General features: G+C 38.6%; 2 protein-coding genes across 4 annotated transcripts in view; one reads left to right on the forward strand and one right to left on the reverse strand.

The window, feature by feature from the left end:
- Positions 1 to 127: 127 nt before the first annotated feature.
- On the reverse strand, positions 128 to 19,189 carry LOC132700380 (synaptic vesicle glycoprotein 2C-like). 3 transcript variants are annotated; one of them, XM_060667650.1, is made up of 12 exons: positions 11,297 to 11,789; positions 11,185 to 11,247; positions 5,964 to 6,170; positions 5,740 to 5,902; positions 4,297 to 4,472; positions 4,059 to 4,243; positions 3,819 to 4,000; positions 3,198 to 3,339; positions 3,026 to 3,140; positions 1,261 to 1,420; positions 918 to 1,045; positions 128 to 227 (listed from the first exon to the last, which is right to left on the reverse strand). In XM_060667650.1, exons 1-12 carry the CDS (start codon positions 11,370 to 11,372, stop codon positions 172 to 174), a joined length of 1,653 nt encoding a protein of 550 aa, XP_060523633.1. In that variant the 5' UTR covers positions 11,373 to 11,789; the 3' UTR covers positions 128 to 171. The 3 variants fall into 3 exon arrangements, with proteins under 3 accessions (XP_060523633.1, XP_060523635.1, XP_060523634.1); XM_060667652.1 differs by lacking the exons at positions 11,185 to 11,247; positions 11,297 to 11,789 and adding an exon at positions 19,066 to 19,189; XM_060667651.1 differs by lacking the exons at positions 11,185 to 11,247; positions 11,297 to 11,789 and adding an exon at positions 6,234 to 6,573.
- LOC132700796 (uncharacterized) overlaps positions 19,146 to 20,333 on the forward strand; it is a 21,852-nt gene continuing 20,664 nt past the window's right edge. The window contains exon 1 of the mRNA XM_060668335.1: positions 19,146 to 19,341. Within this exon, the coding sequence (XP_060524318.1) occupies positions 19,284 to 19,341 (58 nt within the window). The 5' untranslated portion in view covers positions 19,146 to 19,283. The remainder of the gene's footprint in view (positions 19,342 to 20,333) is intronic.

Raw genomic sequence — 20,333 nt, forward strand, 5'->3', positions numbered from 1 at the left:
GAAGAGGCCAACAGGATGATTGGCGAAACGTCAGCAAGTTCGACTCAGCAAAAACCGACGCAGTGCTAGCGCTCAGCTCCCACTTCAGGACCATAACTAGGGATTAAATAAAACTAGTACGTGTTTACGAGAGAGTTTTATTATTTTATTTTTCAGACTATTGAGTTAACGTCAGTGCAGCGCCTGCGTGTCGGTCTTTGGGAACAACAGCGACAGGCACGCGGCGGCTGAAAAAAATAGAGTTTTTTTTTACCAAATTTGGCATATTCTTGATTGGATTTACTTCGAAATAGTTAAGGGTCTCTGGAATTAATTAATTTAGCGCCTGCGGATTTTTCACTGAGGCAATTAGTGCACTCTTTCGAGATGAACTATTGCAATTTTTTTATATTTTTCATCGATTATTAAAACGCTCTCGTCAAATTTTGTAAACCCAAAATTGATAGCTGTTATTTTTATGCTTCCGTGTATGACGGTAAACACAATGAAACACAAGGTGGTCGGTTCTGTAGTCTCCCAAATCCGTAAATAAAACCGAAAACATGTCAAACTTTGTCAAAATCGACGAACTTTGGATTTTGATTTGATTTTATTTCAAAATTTTAAGCAACCTACTACGAAATTTTCTCGACGATTTGGTTGGGTGCTGTCAAACACTTATGATATACCCTGTATAAAATAAAATATTTCCATTCCAATGACCAAACAACTTTTGTATTAAAATTTTTCCATAAAATCAATTTTATTATCGAGATACAAAAGAATACTCCACTATGTCGACAAACAAAAAAGTCTAAAGACCTTGTTAAATTTGGTCAACGGAACCGAAGTTATTATGGAAAAATTTATTAAAAAAAAAACGCTTTTTTTGACACTCTGTAAATTCGCTTTTTTTTAAACGCCTCGTATAATCTCACCAATCAAAAGTCCGCCGACGACAAAGAACGGTGCCAGACACCCGCTCTGCAGCAAGAAGGGAAATACGAAGTTGCCGCCCATCGCACCAGCTCGCCCCACCATGACCCCCATCGATATCGCCAAGGTCCTGAAAAAAAAAAACGGTCGCACAGACTGGTTGAGAGTGGATATTGTGGAGGACTTGCATGGATCATCATTTCCAATTACAAACACCAAGTTAAGATATTCAGATCAAGTGTTTGGATTATCTCTGGTATAAGGAGATAATTGATATTTATTTGCTATTTATTCATTTTATTTGTATAATTTGTATCAATAAGCAAAATTTGTCGTTGTCCTAACCTCAAAGTGGTGGGGAACAGGTCCACCGTCACAGACACTATGACGTTGGTGGCGAGCGCTCCCATCGCGTTGAACGCCGACGAAAACACCAGCACCATCTCTGAACTTTGCGCGAAGTACAGGCAGATGCTGGCCGATCCGGAGATTAGTTCCGCCGCCACTGCAACAGATGGCGTTGGTCGGAAAAGGCCACCAAACGACACGCAAATAGCTCATTTTTCATATTACGTTTTTACCGATTCGCAGATTAAACTTTCCCATGGTCCAGAGATAAAACAAACTCCGTTTTGACTAACCTGAAATTTATTTATTTTGCAGAAAAATGGCCATAGTAAATCACAACAAGATAAAAATAATTATGACAACTAAAAAATTGACGGTTTAACCTGAGTAGAGGATCACATTTTTAGAAACCAAATAATAATCCAAGTCATCACCGTAGCACAAAGCCCTAAGTGCAGAATATGGAACGCTTACAGGTCTCTATGTTTGAGACGAGTTTCCAGAGCCTCATATTTACGACGGCCTCCAAATACTGGTGATTACAATCCTGGACATTCAATTGGTATGCCAATTGTCTCAAGAGCTTGTGCTGAATTGAATATGAAAGTCGAGTCTATCCGAATTACACCAAAGTGTCTGATTTGCGAGCATTTTTTCACATTAAAATCAATCCCATCATTATTTCACCAAAGCACAAGCCTGTTACTATATGATTGTAGCTGGATCCGCTCATCAACACCCTTCACTCCGAACAAAGTCACTATGTTGAAGTGGTCCAAGATGGGAACCTTGCGGCACCCCTGAAAACACTTTTATTTTTGCAGGACTGATAATTATTCAACCTAGCAACTTGAGAGCGATTGGTCAGATACGCGATTTTACGGAGGTGAAAATAAATAAGAACTAAAAGTTCAGATTTTTCACAAAATTATATATTTTGACTTGACAATTGTTTCTTTCCTATTCAGACCGGGAAATTTTGGCGCTGCCCTCGTATATATCGAAAAATGACCATCAAAACCTTAATTAATATCAATAATAAATAATAATTATTATTATTCAAATGTATTGTTTAACGATCAATTAGATTTAAACACCTCTCCTTTATTGAACTTAAATTCTCACAACAACATTAATTAAGGTTTTGATGGTCATTTTATGGTATATATAGTAGCAGGTAGTTTATAAATTTGATGAAAACACGGTGTTGTCGAAACAATTGTCATGTCAAAATATATAATTCCGTGAAAATCTCAACTTTTAGTTCTTATTTATTTTGATAAATGGATTTTCATCAATTAAAAGCCACCTCACTTCAATTATAGAACTTGAGCCAAAGATTAAACAGATTTGAGTTGTACCGAGTTCCGAGTAATTTTTTTGAACAGTTCGAAAAGATTTCTCTGTCTCTGTCTACAGTGGCAGTTGCTTTTGAATATTAAAAAAAAAATAGATATAGTTCAATATAAATGTATGAATGCTTTAAGCAACATAGGAGAAACCAGTGTTTATTGGAAAATATAAAAATATGTAAACAGTGTTTTTTTTTCACATAACCTTAAAACAACCAATACCAGACGTACAGTTCTCTAGGTCTGCGCTAAGGATAAAACAAAGGAATCGTGTACTGAGTTGCGACTACCGAAATGTAGAGGGCGCCAGGAGCTCCAAAACTAAATTAAAGTGTTTGCCCGGTTAGACACGGTTAACCTGAGGTTAGCTGCCCAAATCAGAGAGTATAAAAATTGGCGACGCTACTCACCAAGCACCGTCTTTTTCCCGACCAGTGGCAGCACGAATAGCGTGACGGCGTAGCCACAGATGGACGTGAACGCCACCACGATAGAGTTCACGTACACCTTCTGGTTATCAACGTTCTGAAACAAATCCGGAGTCGACGCCGTTGCGAATTTACGTTGCCTTTATGGCCTTACGATCGCGCAAATCTCGGACGCATTTGCGGCTGGCTCCAGGTGCTTCAACATCGTGCACAAGCTGGCCGGCTCCGCGTGGCCATGCTGGTAGTCTATCACGGCCTGGAAAATGTGCGGTAGCCATAGCCGGAGCATGTTCATGCTGAAAACAGGCCCCGATAAACTTTAAGGAAATTTAAAACGTCTGGCAACGCCGCACCTAATTATCTACACGGTCGGAGAGATGCACCGATGCGAAATTTGGCATATAGGATGTTCCAAAAGTGTCCCCCTCCCGACATCAACTTTGTTATTTTACCCTATATATTTCGACATTTTTAGAATTCTTGATTAAAATAAAAGGCACGTTCTTGAGAAATTCCTATTGAAATCTACCATCTCAACAGTCAAATTTAATATGCAAAATGAAAGTTGTTCGGATGTGGCCAAATTATTAAACGAACATTAAGCCAAAAAAATTCACTCCGAAGAAACATACGTTTTTCAAAGGAAATAAAGTTTTTATCGTTTTGGGCAAAAAATATTTGGTCACTGCTGACTTTTATAGATCACAGACATCGTAATTCTTTAATCTTGGACATCGCCGACATCAAAATAGCACAGACCACGGGAAGGACTTACCTCGACACGATAAAGAAAGTGACGAAACAGACCAAAATAAGTCTCTGCAGGTGCGGCGGGTAGAAGATCGGTTTGATCTGGCTAAAACCGGCCTTAACTACTTCGAACTTGGTACGAGTTTCACCATCGTCACTCTTGGAGGGCTCCCGATCGGCTCCGGGTTCGTCGACTAGCTTTTTCACCTGCAACAAGAGAAGAATAACCTCCAAATCGGATCGCGAAACGTCTTGCGTTCTATACGGGGTAGGAATCCGGCGAACGACCTGTATTTATGCTGTATACGGTCCTCAGCACTCGAAGAGCTTGCTGGTCCCTGCCCTGGGCCATCAGGAACTTGGGACTTTCCGGCAAGAAGACGAAGACGATCGCGTTGGTGACCGACGGCAGCGCCGTGATGAGAAGGAACACGTTCCAAGAATGGAAGTCTGCAACCGTACTACATTAGCTGAGACTGTCCGGTGACGATGCAAGGACTCACTCAGCGATAGGAAGGAAAAATCGAGAGACTGCGAGAGCAAAGCCCAGGCCAGCAGAGGCAACAGTAGCGTGCCCAGCGAGGCGCTCGATCCTATCAGCAGCTGGAACCTGGACCGATACTTGGAGCAGTGGAATTCGGATATGTAGGAGTTGATGGCCGCGAACGGTCCGATCACCCTGTGTAAATCGAAATCGGGTAACATTCAGCGAAATTTCAATAGGTTTGGCAACGTTGCGCGTCGTGAGATGATTGCAACGTCGCGCCATCTACGGGTCATTGCTGCAGCTCGACTCGTCCGAGCTTCCACCTCCGACTCGTAGATGGCGCATAAAGCGAGACGGAAAAGTTAAACGCGTACTTTAACGTAATCGGGCAACGATTAGGAATTAAACAAAAAAGTTTAACAAGCAACAAACGTTTAGCGTTTTTCTAGCATTAGATTGGGTTTGACGCCATTACTGTTGATCACGCGAAATGTGGAAAACATTTTCGGGGAGAAAATTTTCTATGGTTTGGAGCTTCTAGGTATAATTTGTCGTATTATGCACTAAAAATAAAATATAGATCTTAGTTTCACATTTTTGAGAACATAATTTCTAACTAAAGTCAGTCAGTAAATGAGTTAGAATATCCTAGCCCAGTCAAAATTTCAAACAAGACAGAATTTATAAAAAAAAGTCATAACTTCTGAAAAACAAATCATAGTTTCTGAAAAGTAAGTTAGAATATCCTAGCTAAGTCAAATTTTCTAAAAAACTAAACGGAATTTATGAAAAACAAGCCTGAATTTCTGAACAATAAGTAAGATATACAGGATGAATCACAAAGAACGGACAATCTCTAAAACTGGAGGTACTAAATACTAACCAAAAAATGACGATTTGGGTTCAACATACCTCAACAAATGTCGATGATTTCGTACAGAGCGCTTAAAATTTAAATTTTATTCTGAATTTTCTCTATAATTGAGAAAGTTTTGATAGTATAATAATAAAAATTTGGAGTTTTAGGTTTTTGACATATCAAATCAAATACAAATTCTGATCTATTTTTCCGAAATTCTGACTTGTTAGAAATGATGAGTGGTTTCCAGAAATTCTCACTTATATTTCATAAATTCTGACTTAAGTCGGAATATATGACCTTTTTGAAATAAATTCTGACTTATTTTCCAGAAATTTCGACCTAAGTCAGAAATTGTGAACATTTTTTAAAAAATTCTGGCTTATTTTCTAAAAATTCCGACTTAAGTCAGAAATTATGACTATCCATAAATTGTGACTTACGTTAAAATTTCTGATTTATTTCTCAAAATTTTTAAAAACCCATATTTTATTAAATTAACCACAGATCTCTAAAAAGTGAATGTAATATTTTCCAGTGACGTTTTGACACTTAATCAGTTACGGATAAAGCGAAAGCAGTTTAATTAGGTATACCCACGCGAAACCTTGAAAAAACTTCGCGGCCAGGAGTAATGCGAGGTTTTGCGCGAAGGCGCTCATCACCACGAAAGTACCGTCCATAACGAATCCGATGAGCAGCAGCTTCCGCCTACCCAGGACGTCGAACAGGAACCCCCAGGCGGATGCGCTCGAGACCATCCCTGAAAAAACCGTCCATAAGGTTCATAGGCACGCGGAACTCCTCCACCTGTCGTTTTACACCTGCGTAAGTTGCAGCGTTTAGGAATCCTTTGTCGGAGAGCCCCAGGTTGAGGTCGCACTTGGCGACCACCGACGTGTACGACATCGACGTGGTGTCGAAAGCTACGCACAGGCTGGCGGGCACGCACACAAACGCCAGCAGCCAGTTGAATTTCCCGAAGCTAGTCGCCTCGATGGCTTCCTCAAAAGTGGCAGCCCCGCCGTAATCTGAAATTAGTGCAAAGCTGCTTAGATAATATGATTACCAACATCGGTTTTACACTACTCAACCTTTATCGCTTTGCCGAAAGTTGCGACGATTATAGAATTGTTGGTTTAATGAGTCACCTTCTTAAAATTTTCATAAAAATAATCCATAAGAGAATCTACAAGAGGAGCACATAACTCGCACACAGTTCGGTTTTCGAGACGTACGTGCACACGTGAGGCACTCCTCGCGGTTCAAGTTCTGTTCCAGCGCTGCAGGGACGTCAACAGCGACATATATATCTGCTTCATCGACTATCAGAAAGCTTTTGACAGAATAAAACATGACAAACTGATGTCGACCTTAGAGTTGGCCGGACTAGATGAGCAAGACCTCAGAATAATCGAAAACATATACAGTGAAAACTCCCTCTAGCGCAACTCTGTATAATGTAAGAGTCTGTATTACGTACAAAACTTGTACTATTAGGTCTCCATACAAAACTATGTATTAATCCACTGTCTATACCGAAAGAAAAGAGGGCACAACAGGTAACAAAGTAAGGAATGTAGGGCGGGTTGTAATTAATACCTTACCTTCTCAGAATTTCTTATCCTAATAATCTAATTACCGAGTCCTAAGCGTTTTTCCCGTTCAATGACGAAAAATTCTAAACATTTTTCTCTGGAAGTCACACCATTGTTCGAATTCTAAATTACTTAACATATGTGTTAACTTTTTGTAGAGTCCATATGCTTCCAATTCGAGCATACGTCGTTTACTTTGCAGGTATTTGATTTCCAAATCCAACCATTTTTCTTTTGCAAGATTTTCAACTCTTTTGGCAACAAGAGATGAATTTGTTACGGAAATGTTTACAAAATTTGGGAAAACTGAATGTTTTTTACAGGATTTTAGAAACCAAATGTCTGCTCCTATTAACCTAATCTTAGTGCTAACCTTATGGTATAAGTTAAGTTGCGTTGACCGCGAAGCCATCGTTATCAAACTCTTGACTGGAACCTTCGGCACTGTACTAACACACAATAACGCGTTTTACCACAGTCAGTTTTTTCACACACTCCTATCGTCATGCAGGACTTATTACCGAGACTGAATGCAAACAGGACTTGGAAGATGATCAACCACTGAGCGAGTGGATAAAGCAGTTTACAAATGAGGAGTTGCAAGATTTTATGGTGATAAGGATCAGGATTTGCCTACAACAGGAGACTTAACAGATGAAGCCATATCACAACAAGTAAGAAAGGGTGAGGAAGAGCCCCAACAGGAAGAAGAAGATGAAGAAGTTGATCTGGGACCACCACCAACCATTCAACAAGCCAACACTTAAGCTGCTAGAGAATTTTTTTATGAATCATGGGGACGATGCTCCTCTTGAAGAAATGGTGAAAATACAAGCCAAAGTACGAGATGCGTATTGGTAAATAATTTTTATGAAGCAAAGTCCAACGTTGGGCGTTGTAGTAGACCTCGAGTGGGAAGCGTCATCACTCAAACAAAACATCCATTGTACGGATCTGTGTTTACCGTCGAGAAGCAGGAACGGACTCAGCATAAACTACCGAATGATACTATGAAACGCGCAATTGGAGAAAATTTTGAAAAAATAGAAAACAAACGGCCAAAAAATAAATGAATTATCCCAATTAAACAAGGTTGCTTTCGAAAAATCGTCACTTCGTCGTCATGTTTTAGATTTTTTTGCCCGCAAACGACACACCCTGTATATAATTCAAACAATGTTCAAATAGGGTAAGTGGTTTTTAAGAAAAGACTTGTTTTCTGAAACCATGCATTACGTGGTAAATGACGTCATCGCGTCTATATTGAGCGCAAGAAATGGTGATTTTCCTTTCAATTTTTTCAAATATCTCGAACAGCGTATGTGATAGAGGAAAACAGTAAATACAAAAATTGTAGCTCTCGATGTGGCGTATAACACTGTTTAATTATATACCCACAAACAAACTTCGAATATGTATATACACGCTAAAGGTAGTATTTTAAACTCCCGGAAGAGGCGACACTCCAGCAATACAACTTAGGACTTTTTTTTGGGATTTGCACACAGATGTCGCATGACTTGAATTTCCCCAAAACGGAATACCATAGAATAATCTCGAATAGATGTGAGCATAGTAGAAATTTATCACGAACTTTCCGGTCAAAATTTTTTTAAAATTTTTTATTAGGAAACAATAACTATGCGGCTTTGATAGGGTTTCGTCGAGCTCTAGTCCTACAAATTTAGCGTGCTTTTTTATTTCAACGGCCTCCCCGCCCGACCAGACATTCACAGCAAGATATTTTTTGTATTGTGGGCATTTGAATATCAGTACACTTGTTTTTTTGGACATTCAAAAAGAGTTCGTTGGTGTTAAACCAGCTATTTAGCAGTAGCAGTCTTGAAGAGTTTGATAACAGTGTGAGGAGACTAAACTTGAATAGTCGTGCGCGAACTCTGATAGACCCAAACTAGGTAGGTGAGCAGAAAGTTCATTGATAAAAAGGATAAATAAAACAGGGCCAAGCACTGTACCTTGCGGTACGCTTCTAAAGATTTTACTTGAGATTCTTTAATTTCACACAAGTTGCCTCTCTCCTGCCTTATTTCAACATACTGCCTACGATTTGTTAAGAACGATCTGAACCAGTTCAGAGCTATTCCACGAATTCCGTATTGTTCCATCCTATTCAAAAGAATTCAGTATGAAAAAAACAATTTTCAGGGTCTTTGACATTTTTGCGAGATTTGAGTAAGTCCTTTTTCAGCAGATGGAATACGGGTGTGGACTTCTGCCCTTCTACCAAACCTGATGTCGATAGCTGCAAATTTAAGACATTTTTGAATATACGCTTAATATCTTGAACATCCTGCACAACCGGTGAAACCCTTAAAAACAAAAGTTAGCTATGTATGTGGGCTATATCGCCATGTAAAATGAACTGACATCCGAACGCCGTTATAGTCAATTATCGTTAATAGGGGGGGGGTCCATTTTTCGGTTTTTTTGAATATGCGGCGCACCCTGTACATTTTTCAAAAATTATCAATTACGAGACTATATGGAGCGGAATCTTCTGCGTCTTGTCGTTACAAATTTTTTTCTATCGAGTAAACCGTTTTCGGGAAATGATTTTTTTCTTGGACCCCTGTAATTTTTATATTTTTAAAAATACTTCCCGACCCCCCAGGCCTCCCAGTTTCAATAGGTTCCGTCCGATCGCCGCCACTATTAAATATCTCGTGTACCCCGTGGACTGTTAAAAAGAAGCAACGGACAGACAAAAAAATGCATTTTTACTGTTAACTAACGGGTAACATCATCTCGCTGTGGCAAGTGTTTTAGTGTTCTGTGACGAGCGTTTATGATCGACGTGGCAACGCCGCAGGCGGAAAACATTCAAATAACAACCGAACCCCTTCACACGTGTAACTAAATGGCGGTTTGACATTGAGAGAAAAAAAAGCAAATCGCCATTCATACTTTTATATATTCCGAATAAGTTTTAATTGTGATAATTTTCATATTATTTATAACGTGGGTGTGTAAAAATATGCGCTTTTTATGGTAATCGTAATTACCATTCGTTGGAAATTCGCTGACAATGAAAGCCACGCGACTAGGCGAATAAGCAAATATTTTTTCGGGAATCGCTTTCTGCCCGAATTTGTTTAGCAAATATTCGTCTTACACGTTTAACTTTATCTATTGTTTTCGCAGATATAAATTTTAAACTATGTAAAAGCGACTGCCGACGAGTTAACCGTTTTTGGTGCGATGATTGATGTCGGTGCTGCTCGATACGACCCAAGAGCTCGAGGTAGGAAATAATCTCAGCGTTGAAAAACCAATATTTGTCTTGGTTAAAGAAAATTCTTTCTAACGTGAACCGTATATGTCGTAACAGGTGTCAAGTACGCGGGGGTTCTTCCGTTTATCAATTTATCGCGATATACGTGGGGGTCGGGAACTATTTTTGAAAAATTTTTGGAAATTTTTCGGGATCGGAAAAAAACGTCGGTCCGATGGCAAAAATTCGAGCGAGATTCCGTTTTATAATTTTAGTGTTGGCGATTTTTTCGTTTTGCTACAGGATGTGGCTGTTATTTTCGAAAAACCGAAACTGTACCACTTCTATGGTGGTCTGTGTACCCTGTAACTGAAACACCGCACGTCAGTCGATGGTTTGCTTTGAAAAGCCAAATAGGCTTTCTCGACGCCTACAATTTTCGTATGATCCGTTTTCGTCTATAATACAGGGTGTTTGAGTTATTTATTTATATATTTATATATTATTTATATATTTATATCTCGAAAACAGTCTTAGTTCTACAATTTTTATTTGGAACATTTTTTTGTAATCCTACGGGATGTGTCAGTTATTCTCGAAAAACCGAAATTGTACCATTTCTACGGTAAAAAGACCACCCTGTAACTGAAACACCGTATGCCGGTGGACGGTTTTCTTTGTACAGCCCAATAGGCTCCCTCGACACGTACAATTTTCGTATGAACCATTTTCGTCTATCATACAGGGTGCTCAAGTTATTTGGCACTATACATATAAAATTGCGATTTTACGAGTTCAGAGAAAAATATGTATATCTCGAAAACCGTTTTACCGATCGAAATGATTCTCGAACCGGCGGACTCGTGAGATCTAGTTCTACAATTTTTATTTGGAACATTTTTTTGTAATCCTACGGGATGTGTCAATTATTCTCGAAAAACCGAAATTGTATCACTTCTAATGTACAAAGACCACCATGTAACTGAAACACCGTATGCCGGTAGACGGTTTGCTTTGTACAGCCTAATAGGCTTTCTCGGCACCTACAATTTTCGTATGAACCATTTTCGTCTATCATACAGGGTGTTCGAGTTATTTGGCACGATGTAAACAAAAATTGCGATTTTACGAGTTCAGATAAAAATATTTATATCTCGAAAACCGTTTTACCGATCGAAACTGAAATTGTACCAGTAGCTAGAAGCTAGAACTTACCGCTCACGAGACGTTCTATTTCGTGCCTAGAACGTCGGCTAGTCCTGCTGCCCTTCCTGTCTCCTGAAATGACCTTGAAGTGTCCGATCGTTTTGCTGGGAAACGTTTTTACCGGCCAGAGATTCCAGGTCGTCGAGCTTCGACAGGCTCTGAAATTTTTGGGTTTCCAAGATGTCGAGCGGCTCCATCACGCGCGTAGCACATCACACGAGTGCGCGTTAGATGAATAGGCATCTCGAGTGGCCAACGAACATTATCAGCTGATTATTGCTAACGTTTTCGGAAGTTTAAAGGGGCCGCGTAGTGTTCGAAATCAGAATTGATTACGTGCAAACCGTAAATCCAACAGGGGCAAATTTAAGCGACTTTTTTTTATTAATTATGAGTATGTTTCTTTACAAGTAGGCTTTAGTAAATGGTATACATTTATTATACGAGTATAAAAGCTAATAATCTGAGTCCCCATGTTCATATTCGTCGTTTCTAAAGCCAGGTTCTTTTCTTCGGGTGCTAACTCATCTATTTGCTTTTGAGCATCATCAACTTAAAAAAGATCCTACGTCATCCATGGAACGCAAGCTTAAATCTGTTATCAGACTCCGGGAACAAATCTGTCACCCCTCATGACTCTAAAATTGACTTATATGAATCCTTGAAATATGAACTTTTACCTAATATAACATTTCCATCGAAACTTTTAGCTTTAATATCATTATTCCTTTCTTGCCTTTTCATCATTAAGGTCATCGTTAATTCCTTGCTTGGTCAAATAACGTAAACAAACAAATACGTAGAATTCACGTTTCGGAAATAAAAACTAAAAATTTTTGATAATTTTGAACACCGTAGATCGATACCCTATTTTACGTAGTGACGCAATGGATTTTAGACGCACGTCGAACGTAGGATCGTAGGGGTTCGATAAACGATCGGAATTGAATAGTCGTCAAGGTCCAGATAAGGATGCAAAACAGCGACGCGCTTTTTGGACGTTAAACTCCAAATCGCGCAATCGATATTTCGAAAATCTGACCTCGCTCGTTCCAGTCCGATTATTTAGTGAAGAGTACGTTGACGTCATTTAGCGGAGCAAAAAAGCCCGTGTAAGTCGCATCCTTCTGATTAACTGCCCGAGTATAATACAAACTTGAAAAAATTATAAATTAATGCGTCCCGTCTGATGTTACATGCGATCATGAAATTCTCGCGCTAATGGGATATTTTTGTGCACATTTTCCACTTTTCCAAGACAAATACATATTTTTAAATTTTAATAAAAATAAAAAAACTATTTGTTTTTAAAAATTTTATTAATAGCACGAAACATACGTTCAAAAAAAATCACATTATTTTAATAGAACACATAAAAGTGAAAACTAAACTAATATGGTACAATGAAGTCTAAAGAATCATTATAAATTGTTCATGAACCCTCATTATGGCTATGAGTCTTGTAATAAAACTGTAAGGCTCATTGCAGATAATCATTTATGGCTGTATCAGAAAACTTGTGCTTGTATTCACTATGCGCTGAACTACCCTCATTGATCGTCAGGGACCAGCTGGATTTCTGCCACTTCATCCAGCAAAATAGGTTGGGCAAGCGGAAGCTCTGTCATGTTAAGCCATTCCTGGCGTTTAGCTACTAATTTTGATCTAGAAATAGAAGTTTGCCTCCGATACTCACTGAACTTCCTACAAAGATAGGAGACACGGTTTTCCAAGTTGGTAGTCTCGGTCTGTTTATTGGGAAAATTAACTCGGCTAAGATTTCGCGGATTTTTTCCGAATTTTTGTCTGCTTTCGTGGCTAACCAAGTATTAAAAAGGTACATTTGATCTGCAACAAAAGAAAAAAAAATAACAATACGTTTTTTAAATTGGTTAAGGCTTTCGCGGCCCGTTGATAAGCTATTATCTTCATTCGGGTTTAAAGGCCGTCGTCGATTGGAATTACTTCCTAACGTTTCGCTAGCACGAGTGGCGAGCTTCTTCAGAGGTCCTTCCATCTCCGATGTTGGACGTAGACTGACGATTTCTCCTGCGCAGGTTGTATTTATGCCGATTGGTGGAGGGCGGGGCTTGTTCCGCTTCGGTTGGTCTCGGGATATCGATCGGTACTGCTCGGACGTTCCTAAGGATCGGGTTCCAGATTTGGTTGAGTCTAAGGGTCTCCTCCTTTCGGTTGAAATTGTGTGGGTGTTTTTGAATCTCAATGGCTTCCCTGACTAGTCTGTTGTGATAGCCGTTGACCGATGCTAGTAACTTACAGCTCTCAAAGTGTATCCTGTGTTCCCCGCTGCCCAGTGCGTGTTCAGCCACTGCAGACTTCTCTGTATGTCCTAGCCTGCAGCTTGCTTTATGCTCCTTAAGTCTCGTTCCCATTGATCTCTTGGTAGTTCCGATGTAGACCTTTCCGCATGAACACGGAATGCGGTAGACTCCCGCAGCTGAAAGTGAGCCCCTCTTGTCCTTCGCTGACCTGATGGTCTGCTGGATCTTCTTTGTAGGCTTAAAGATTGTTTTGATGTCGTGTCTTTTCAATACTCTGCCAATCCTGTCGGTGACACTCGGAATATACGCTAGATATGCGTGGGAGGTGGAGGGTCGTTGTTCGGTATCCCGTGATCTTGATGATCTTGAGTTCATTGATCTCTCGATCTCCCTCTTACTGTAGCCATTTGCCTCGAACGCAGTTTTTAGGTGTTCAAGTTCCATCTGGAGGTTCTCCGGTTCGCAAATCCTTCGGGCTCGTTCTGTCAGGGTTCTGATAACCCCATAATTTTGACTTGGGTGATGGTTGGATAGAGCATGCAGGTATCTGTCCGTATGGGTTGGTTTTCTGTAAACTGTGTGGCCCAGCTTGTTACCTCGTTTCCTCACTAGTACTTCCAAGAATACAAGTTGTTGGTCATTTTCAGTCTCCATAGTAAACTGGATGCTGGGATGCTGACTGTTGAGATGCTGCAGAAAGTTGTTGAGCTTGTCCATACCATGTTTCCAAATCACGAAGGTGTCATCCACGTACCGGAACCACGTTGCTGGCTTGTACTCTGAGGTCTCGATCGCTTATTCCTCAAAGTGTTCCATAAATAAGTTGGCTATAACCGGGCTTAGTGGGCTTCCCATTGCCACTCCGTCCACCTGTTCGTAGAAGTTTCCCTTCCACACGAAATAGCTACCGGTCAGACAGACTTCAAAAAGTAAATATCGACAGGAAATATCCTGTTCACCAGGTCCAAGCAACTCTTCAGAGGTACTTTGGTAAACAGTGAGACAACGTCGAAGCTCACAAGGATGTCGTTTTGTTCAATATTGATATCTTGAATCTTGCGCACGAAGTCGGTGGAGTCCTTGACGTAACTGGTGCCGTGTCCTACGTGTGGTTGAAGCAGCGATGCCAAGTGTTTAGCCAAGTAATACGTTGGTGATCCGGGTGCGCTAACTATTGGTCTTAACGGGACACCTACTTTGTGTATCTTAGGTAGTCCATAGAGCCTTGGTGGAACAGTCTCCGTCTTCACAATGCGCTTCTTGATTTCTTCTGACAGTGATGATGACTTGATGAACCGGTTGGTAAGACGTAGTCTAACTTGCGTCGGATTCTTTAACAGGGGTTTGTAGCTTCCCGGGTCCAAGAAACGTTAGGAAGTAATTCCAATCGACGACGGCCTTTAAACCCGAATGAAGATAATAGCTTAATACGTTTTTTTTGTGTAGTCTTCGAGCCAAAGTACACATTGCCTAGTATTTCCGGGACTCTCCCTATGAAAAACAACAAAATCAAACAGAAATGTCAAAGTTTGTTATACCTTAATTCGTCAAAAAAAATATTAAATATTTTGATATTTCTTTGTTATTTTGATGAAAGATGAAACGAGCATTATAAGAGGAACATTTTTAACTAAACTTTATGGATCGAATTAACGAACTCTTTTTGTTAATTTCTTACCTAATTCTCAAGATTTGTTACATCTATTAAGTATAGAGCCGATTTTTTTCAAAATGTCTACATATTAATGAGCACCCTGTATTGTTAGCAATAGGTTTTATTCGTACAGTATTATATCTTCAAAAGAAGTGGCATCGTGTCTTTGCTATTTAAAAAATACCTAATATTGCCAGCCAGTTGTGGGCAGCTTTATCTTGAACCTCGAATATCTCAAAAAGTAAGTAAAATTACATTACATTACATTATTTTTTGTTCTAGAATTAATATCCGTATAAAAATATATGGTGTTCTATTTGAAAATCTTCAGATTTTGTTAATGGAATTCGCCAAAACGGCACCGCCTATTTGGGACACCCTGTATAAGCTGAGGCGCACCTGTCAAACTGTTTGAGTAGCGCATCATCTCCTTAGTATGTGGTTAAATTTTCGTTGCAATACCTACATCAGTAGCGTGACACACAACAACACAATTTTATATGGGACAATCAAAATATGAAAAAAAAAAAACACATAACCTCAATTTCTGCCTAAACTGTGTAAAATTCGAGTAGGAATTTCTTAAGAAGGTGACCTTTATTTTAACAAATATTTCCAAAAATGTCGAAATATACAGGGTGTTCCTTTTAAAAGAACAAAGTTGATGTCGCGTTTGACACTTTTGGGACAACCTGTATCAACGAAATTATAATATTTTAAATCTGCAGGAGAGTCCAAGAAACTTTTGTACGAAACTTTTCTCCTTATCTCCTATGGGTTTTATCTGGCACACGGTGTGCAGTTTTTTGCTTTTCTTACCGTTACGTATTCTATATCAAACATCAATCAATCCCAGCAAGTTATCCCTGTTCAAGTGTGTCATGTTCTTGATTTTATTTACTTCCAAAGAGGATCTCTGGAACCGGCGACCCGGACCGCTTGATTTATAGCCCTTGGTTTTTTCACTCGGGTAAAGTCTGTTCATAGATATAAGAAAGTGACTAACTGATACGAATTAAGTAAAGAAACATGTCCAATGGGATTAAATATACAGTGGTAAGGTGGAAGCCTTAAAACTGTATTCCTTTTGTAGGTTCAAGCTTTGTAGAACCTCAATTAATTGCTTTTTGGTATAATCTTAAGTAGTTTTGGATTGTTGCTTTTGTGTCACATGAGGAAGGGGTTCTAGTCAACTGTCTACTGTGATGTTTGGACTTAATTTGTTTTTAAACCAACTTCCAGTCGCCATTTCCGAATTCTAAAAGATTAAAACTTGCTTTTTGTAAATTTTTTTAAATTTGAAACCCATGTGTTGAATACACTTCCATAAGGTAGTTCTGCCACATTTAACACCGGTTTCATCTTTTTCAAGCCTCCTAATTAAGATATCTAATGTACGCACGCTTTGTTTCTCGTATAACATCTACATTCGAGAAAATGTCAGCATCGCTTCTTTTTTTCCTCGCCGAAATGGGATTATTCACAATTTTCCATACAGTTGATGTTGGAATTTTCGTCAATGTGACCGTTTCTTCTTGAGATGCTTGCTTGCTGGCACCACGTTCAATGAGAGTCAAATAAACATTGTTTATAACTATTTTAGTCTCAATAGAATAGTGTTTTCTACATTTGGGCGGGAGCATCTCCTGAGATACACTAGACTCGCACATATTTTTGAATAATTCGCACGCGATTCAACACACGCTGTATTACACACGAAATAAGAATGATTACTAATAAACTTAAATTAAGTAGTATACCAAACCAAAGAATGTTAAACACAGGTAGGTATACAATTATTTTCTATTACGGACCACAATTTTAACTGAATTTAAATTCCGAAACTTTAGGTAATAATCTTGTTGCATTGTATGTTAATGACCACCCTTGGATAATCCCATTCAAAATAATTGGTCACTTTCTTATATCTATGAACAGACCATACCAAAATAAAATTTTGATTTGCGGTTCCTCGATGTAAAACCCCGTTTCTGAGTCAAATAGTTGCCGATTTCGATAAGATCTTAGTCAGAATCTGCTTTTTCGCCTCTTATTATACCCAAATCTACCTTAGAAACGCAGGTATGTACTAAAAACCCTCTTTTTCGCGATTGCCCTAGAAGAAAATCGCGAATTTTTGCTCCCATAGTATCGGGGAGTGCCATGAAACCGGGTTATAATAGCGTAAAGGTGCGACGATTATAAATGTCAACAATTCAAATGAATAAATCTTGTCCGATTCCGGGAGATTTATTAATATTAATGCAGAACCTGATCGAGGCGCGCGGACATTTTGTTTTTCGGGACGTCTCGTCGCGGCGGTCAAGGTCGCTTGTTTATTTTGTTGGCCAATTATTAGTAGCGGCGAAAAAAAAAACGAAAACCCGACGCGTTGGCTTTAATTACGACAAATAGGAACGCGCCAGCCGCGGCCTGCTTCGATTTTAATGCGAGGCGTCGCGAAGATGCGTCCGCCAGGACCGTACTGGCACATCAGTCACATTGTTTCAATTAAATCTACGCAATTTAATTTATATGATAGTTATTTGTTATTATAATATATTAATAATAATTGTAAACATTTTTTTCCGTAATTCATCTAAGACCTTTTAAATTAAATTTTATAAATTCCAAAAAATTTTCAAAAAGGACGTAAATATAATTTTGATTTTTTTTTATATTCAAAATTCACGTTATAGATTTTTTCTTTTTCTTCAACAGCGGCAGTATTAAATAATTAATGAATATAAATTTTATAATTTCAAAAAAAAAATCAAAACCGAGATAAATAACAAAAACGAAATATGATATGGTTTCACAGATTTAAATTTTCCACAAAATTTTCAAAAATGACGTAAATATAATTTTTAATTTTTTTTTATTTTCAAAATTAAATTTCTAGACTTTTTTCTTTTTTTTTTCAACAGCGGCAGTATTAAATAATTAATAAATATAAACTTTATAAGTTCCAAAAAAAAATATATAAACGACATAAATAACAAAAATGAAATACGACATGATTTCTAAATGATTTTGATTAATTTTAAAAAGTTTTAGGTTATGTAGAAAATTTTTGTATTTCGTCGTAATGAAAAAAATATTAAGTGAAACTTATATACAAGACATATATTCACAGTCTTGTTTTTTAAGTGGAAAATAGTATTGTCGTAAAGTATTACGTAATTAATAAATTCAAGTATTCAAATTTCCAAAAAAATTTCAAAGACAACGTAATATTATTTTGAGTTTTTTTTTATTTTCAAAATTCAGTATTTAGATTCTTTTCTGCGGTGTTAAATAATTAATAACTATAAATTTTATAAATTCCACAAAATTTTCAAAAAGTACGAATAAATTTTGAATTTTTTTATTTTCAAAATTCAGTCCCTAAATTCCTTTCTTTTCCTTTAACCGCGACATAATTAATAAATATATATTTTAAAAATTCAAAAAAGACAAATATAATTCGATTTTTTTATTTTCAAAATTCCCTATCTATTTTTTTTCTTTTAATTCAATAGCGGCAGTGTTAAATAATTAATAGATGTCAATTTTAAATATTCCAAATTCTGGTTCTATTATTCCAATTACTTAAACCTTCTTCACGTGTCTTACAAATAACATATGGCTCCCAAATAAGCGTAGTATTGTTTTTTAAACTTTACGTCTAAATTTCTTGACCGCAAAAGAACCAGACACAAAGCAAAACGTATCTGGAATATTCCCACATAACTGCGCAATGATCACGAAATAAATGTTTTTACTACCTCTTTGGGAATCCCAGAAACCATATTTCATTTTAATTTATGCAAAACGTATGCCAGTGGCGTAGCAATTTCAATTTTTAGAATGATATGTCACACAATCCTTCTCGGCCCGGTCCTCGTTAACTAAAATGGGCTGCGGATGCGGCCCTGCGCTGTCAAACCATGCGAGGAAAAAAAATAAACATACCGAACGCATGGCGCGACCCTGGAGACCCTTGCGCGTTGCGTCAGGCGGATAACACGCCAAGTGGGGAGAGACAAACGGCGAGCTAGAGGGAGTCCTTGCGATTTTTGCCATCGATCGGCGATAAAGTCCCGTCATCGACGCGCGGGATTGTTCGCCAGTCCAGCCCGTGTCCGCGGACAAACGCAACTCGCGCGAAATGTCTTCGAAGTGAACGCGATATGGAGCACAAAATCAAAGAAGGCGCTTCCGACGCAGAAACCCGGAGACTGTTCGACGGTAAGGGCGATTTCTCGGTCGGCGAACTCGCGCGACCTTGCCAAGGTCGAAAATCCTCACCCCCGCGTTCGCGACTTTTCACTTTGGGGCACTTTCGTCACTGATCATTGGCGGTTAACCTTACAATAACATCGCGGACAGATGCAACACGATCTTGTCTCTAACGAACCACTATTTAAAACTCGTCATACCGTTCGAGACCTACGTCGACACGGGCGACTTTTTGGAAACGAGAAGCGAGAGTTTCGGGGCAGAAATTCGTAATAACGTCAAAGCGTTTCAAACGTACAAAAATCGCGGCATCTTGCGTCGCGACTAGTCCCTCCGACGCTGGTTTATGCGCCCGCTAAGGCGGCTTCGAAGATCGCCCGTAAGATGGCGCTCAGCTGAAACAAATTTTTATTATTCTTATAATAATACAAACCAAAAATATGGTGCGGTTATTGCTTGGACGTTTATTCTGCATTAAGTAGGTCTTGCCTGAGATGGACCGTAACGAATATTTCTAGAAGCTTGAAGTTTTTATTTGAAACGTAAATCTGATGAAGCGTTGATGCTGCGGGGTATTTTCGAATAAGTAGAATCGTTTATTTAAACATCAGGTGATATATATCGTTCTTAAGAGTTTAATCTAAATTGCAATATGTTCGTATATGACTATATTCGCACTAGATAAAGGTACGTCATGATAATATAGATAAACATTTATAACAATCTTACAATTAAACATTTTTTGAATGTTGCTGTTTTTTAACACTTTAAAATGTGGAGAGCGTGGAATGAAGCAGAATTTGAAGACGAAGTGGAGATGGTAGTCGAACCTAACGATAATTTCGAAGACGAACTACCTCAGCAAATATAAAATAAGCAGAAAAACAAGTGACGTGACCAAAGTCCTGAAGTCAACACCGCGTCTTTATCAAATGTGATAAAGACACGGTGTTGTCGAAACAATTGTCATGTCAAAATATATAATTTCGTGAAAATCTGAA

This window comes from Cylas formicarius, unplaced genomic scaffold (assembly GCF_029955315.1).
Source record: "Cylas formicarius isolate icCylForm1 unplaced genomic scaffold, icCylForm1.1 PGA_scaffold_4__25_contigs__length_36172078, whole genome shotgun sequence".
Lineage (NCBI taxonomy): Eukaryota > Metazoa > Arthropoda > Insecta > Coleoptera > Brentidae > Cylas > Cylas formicarius.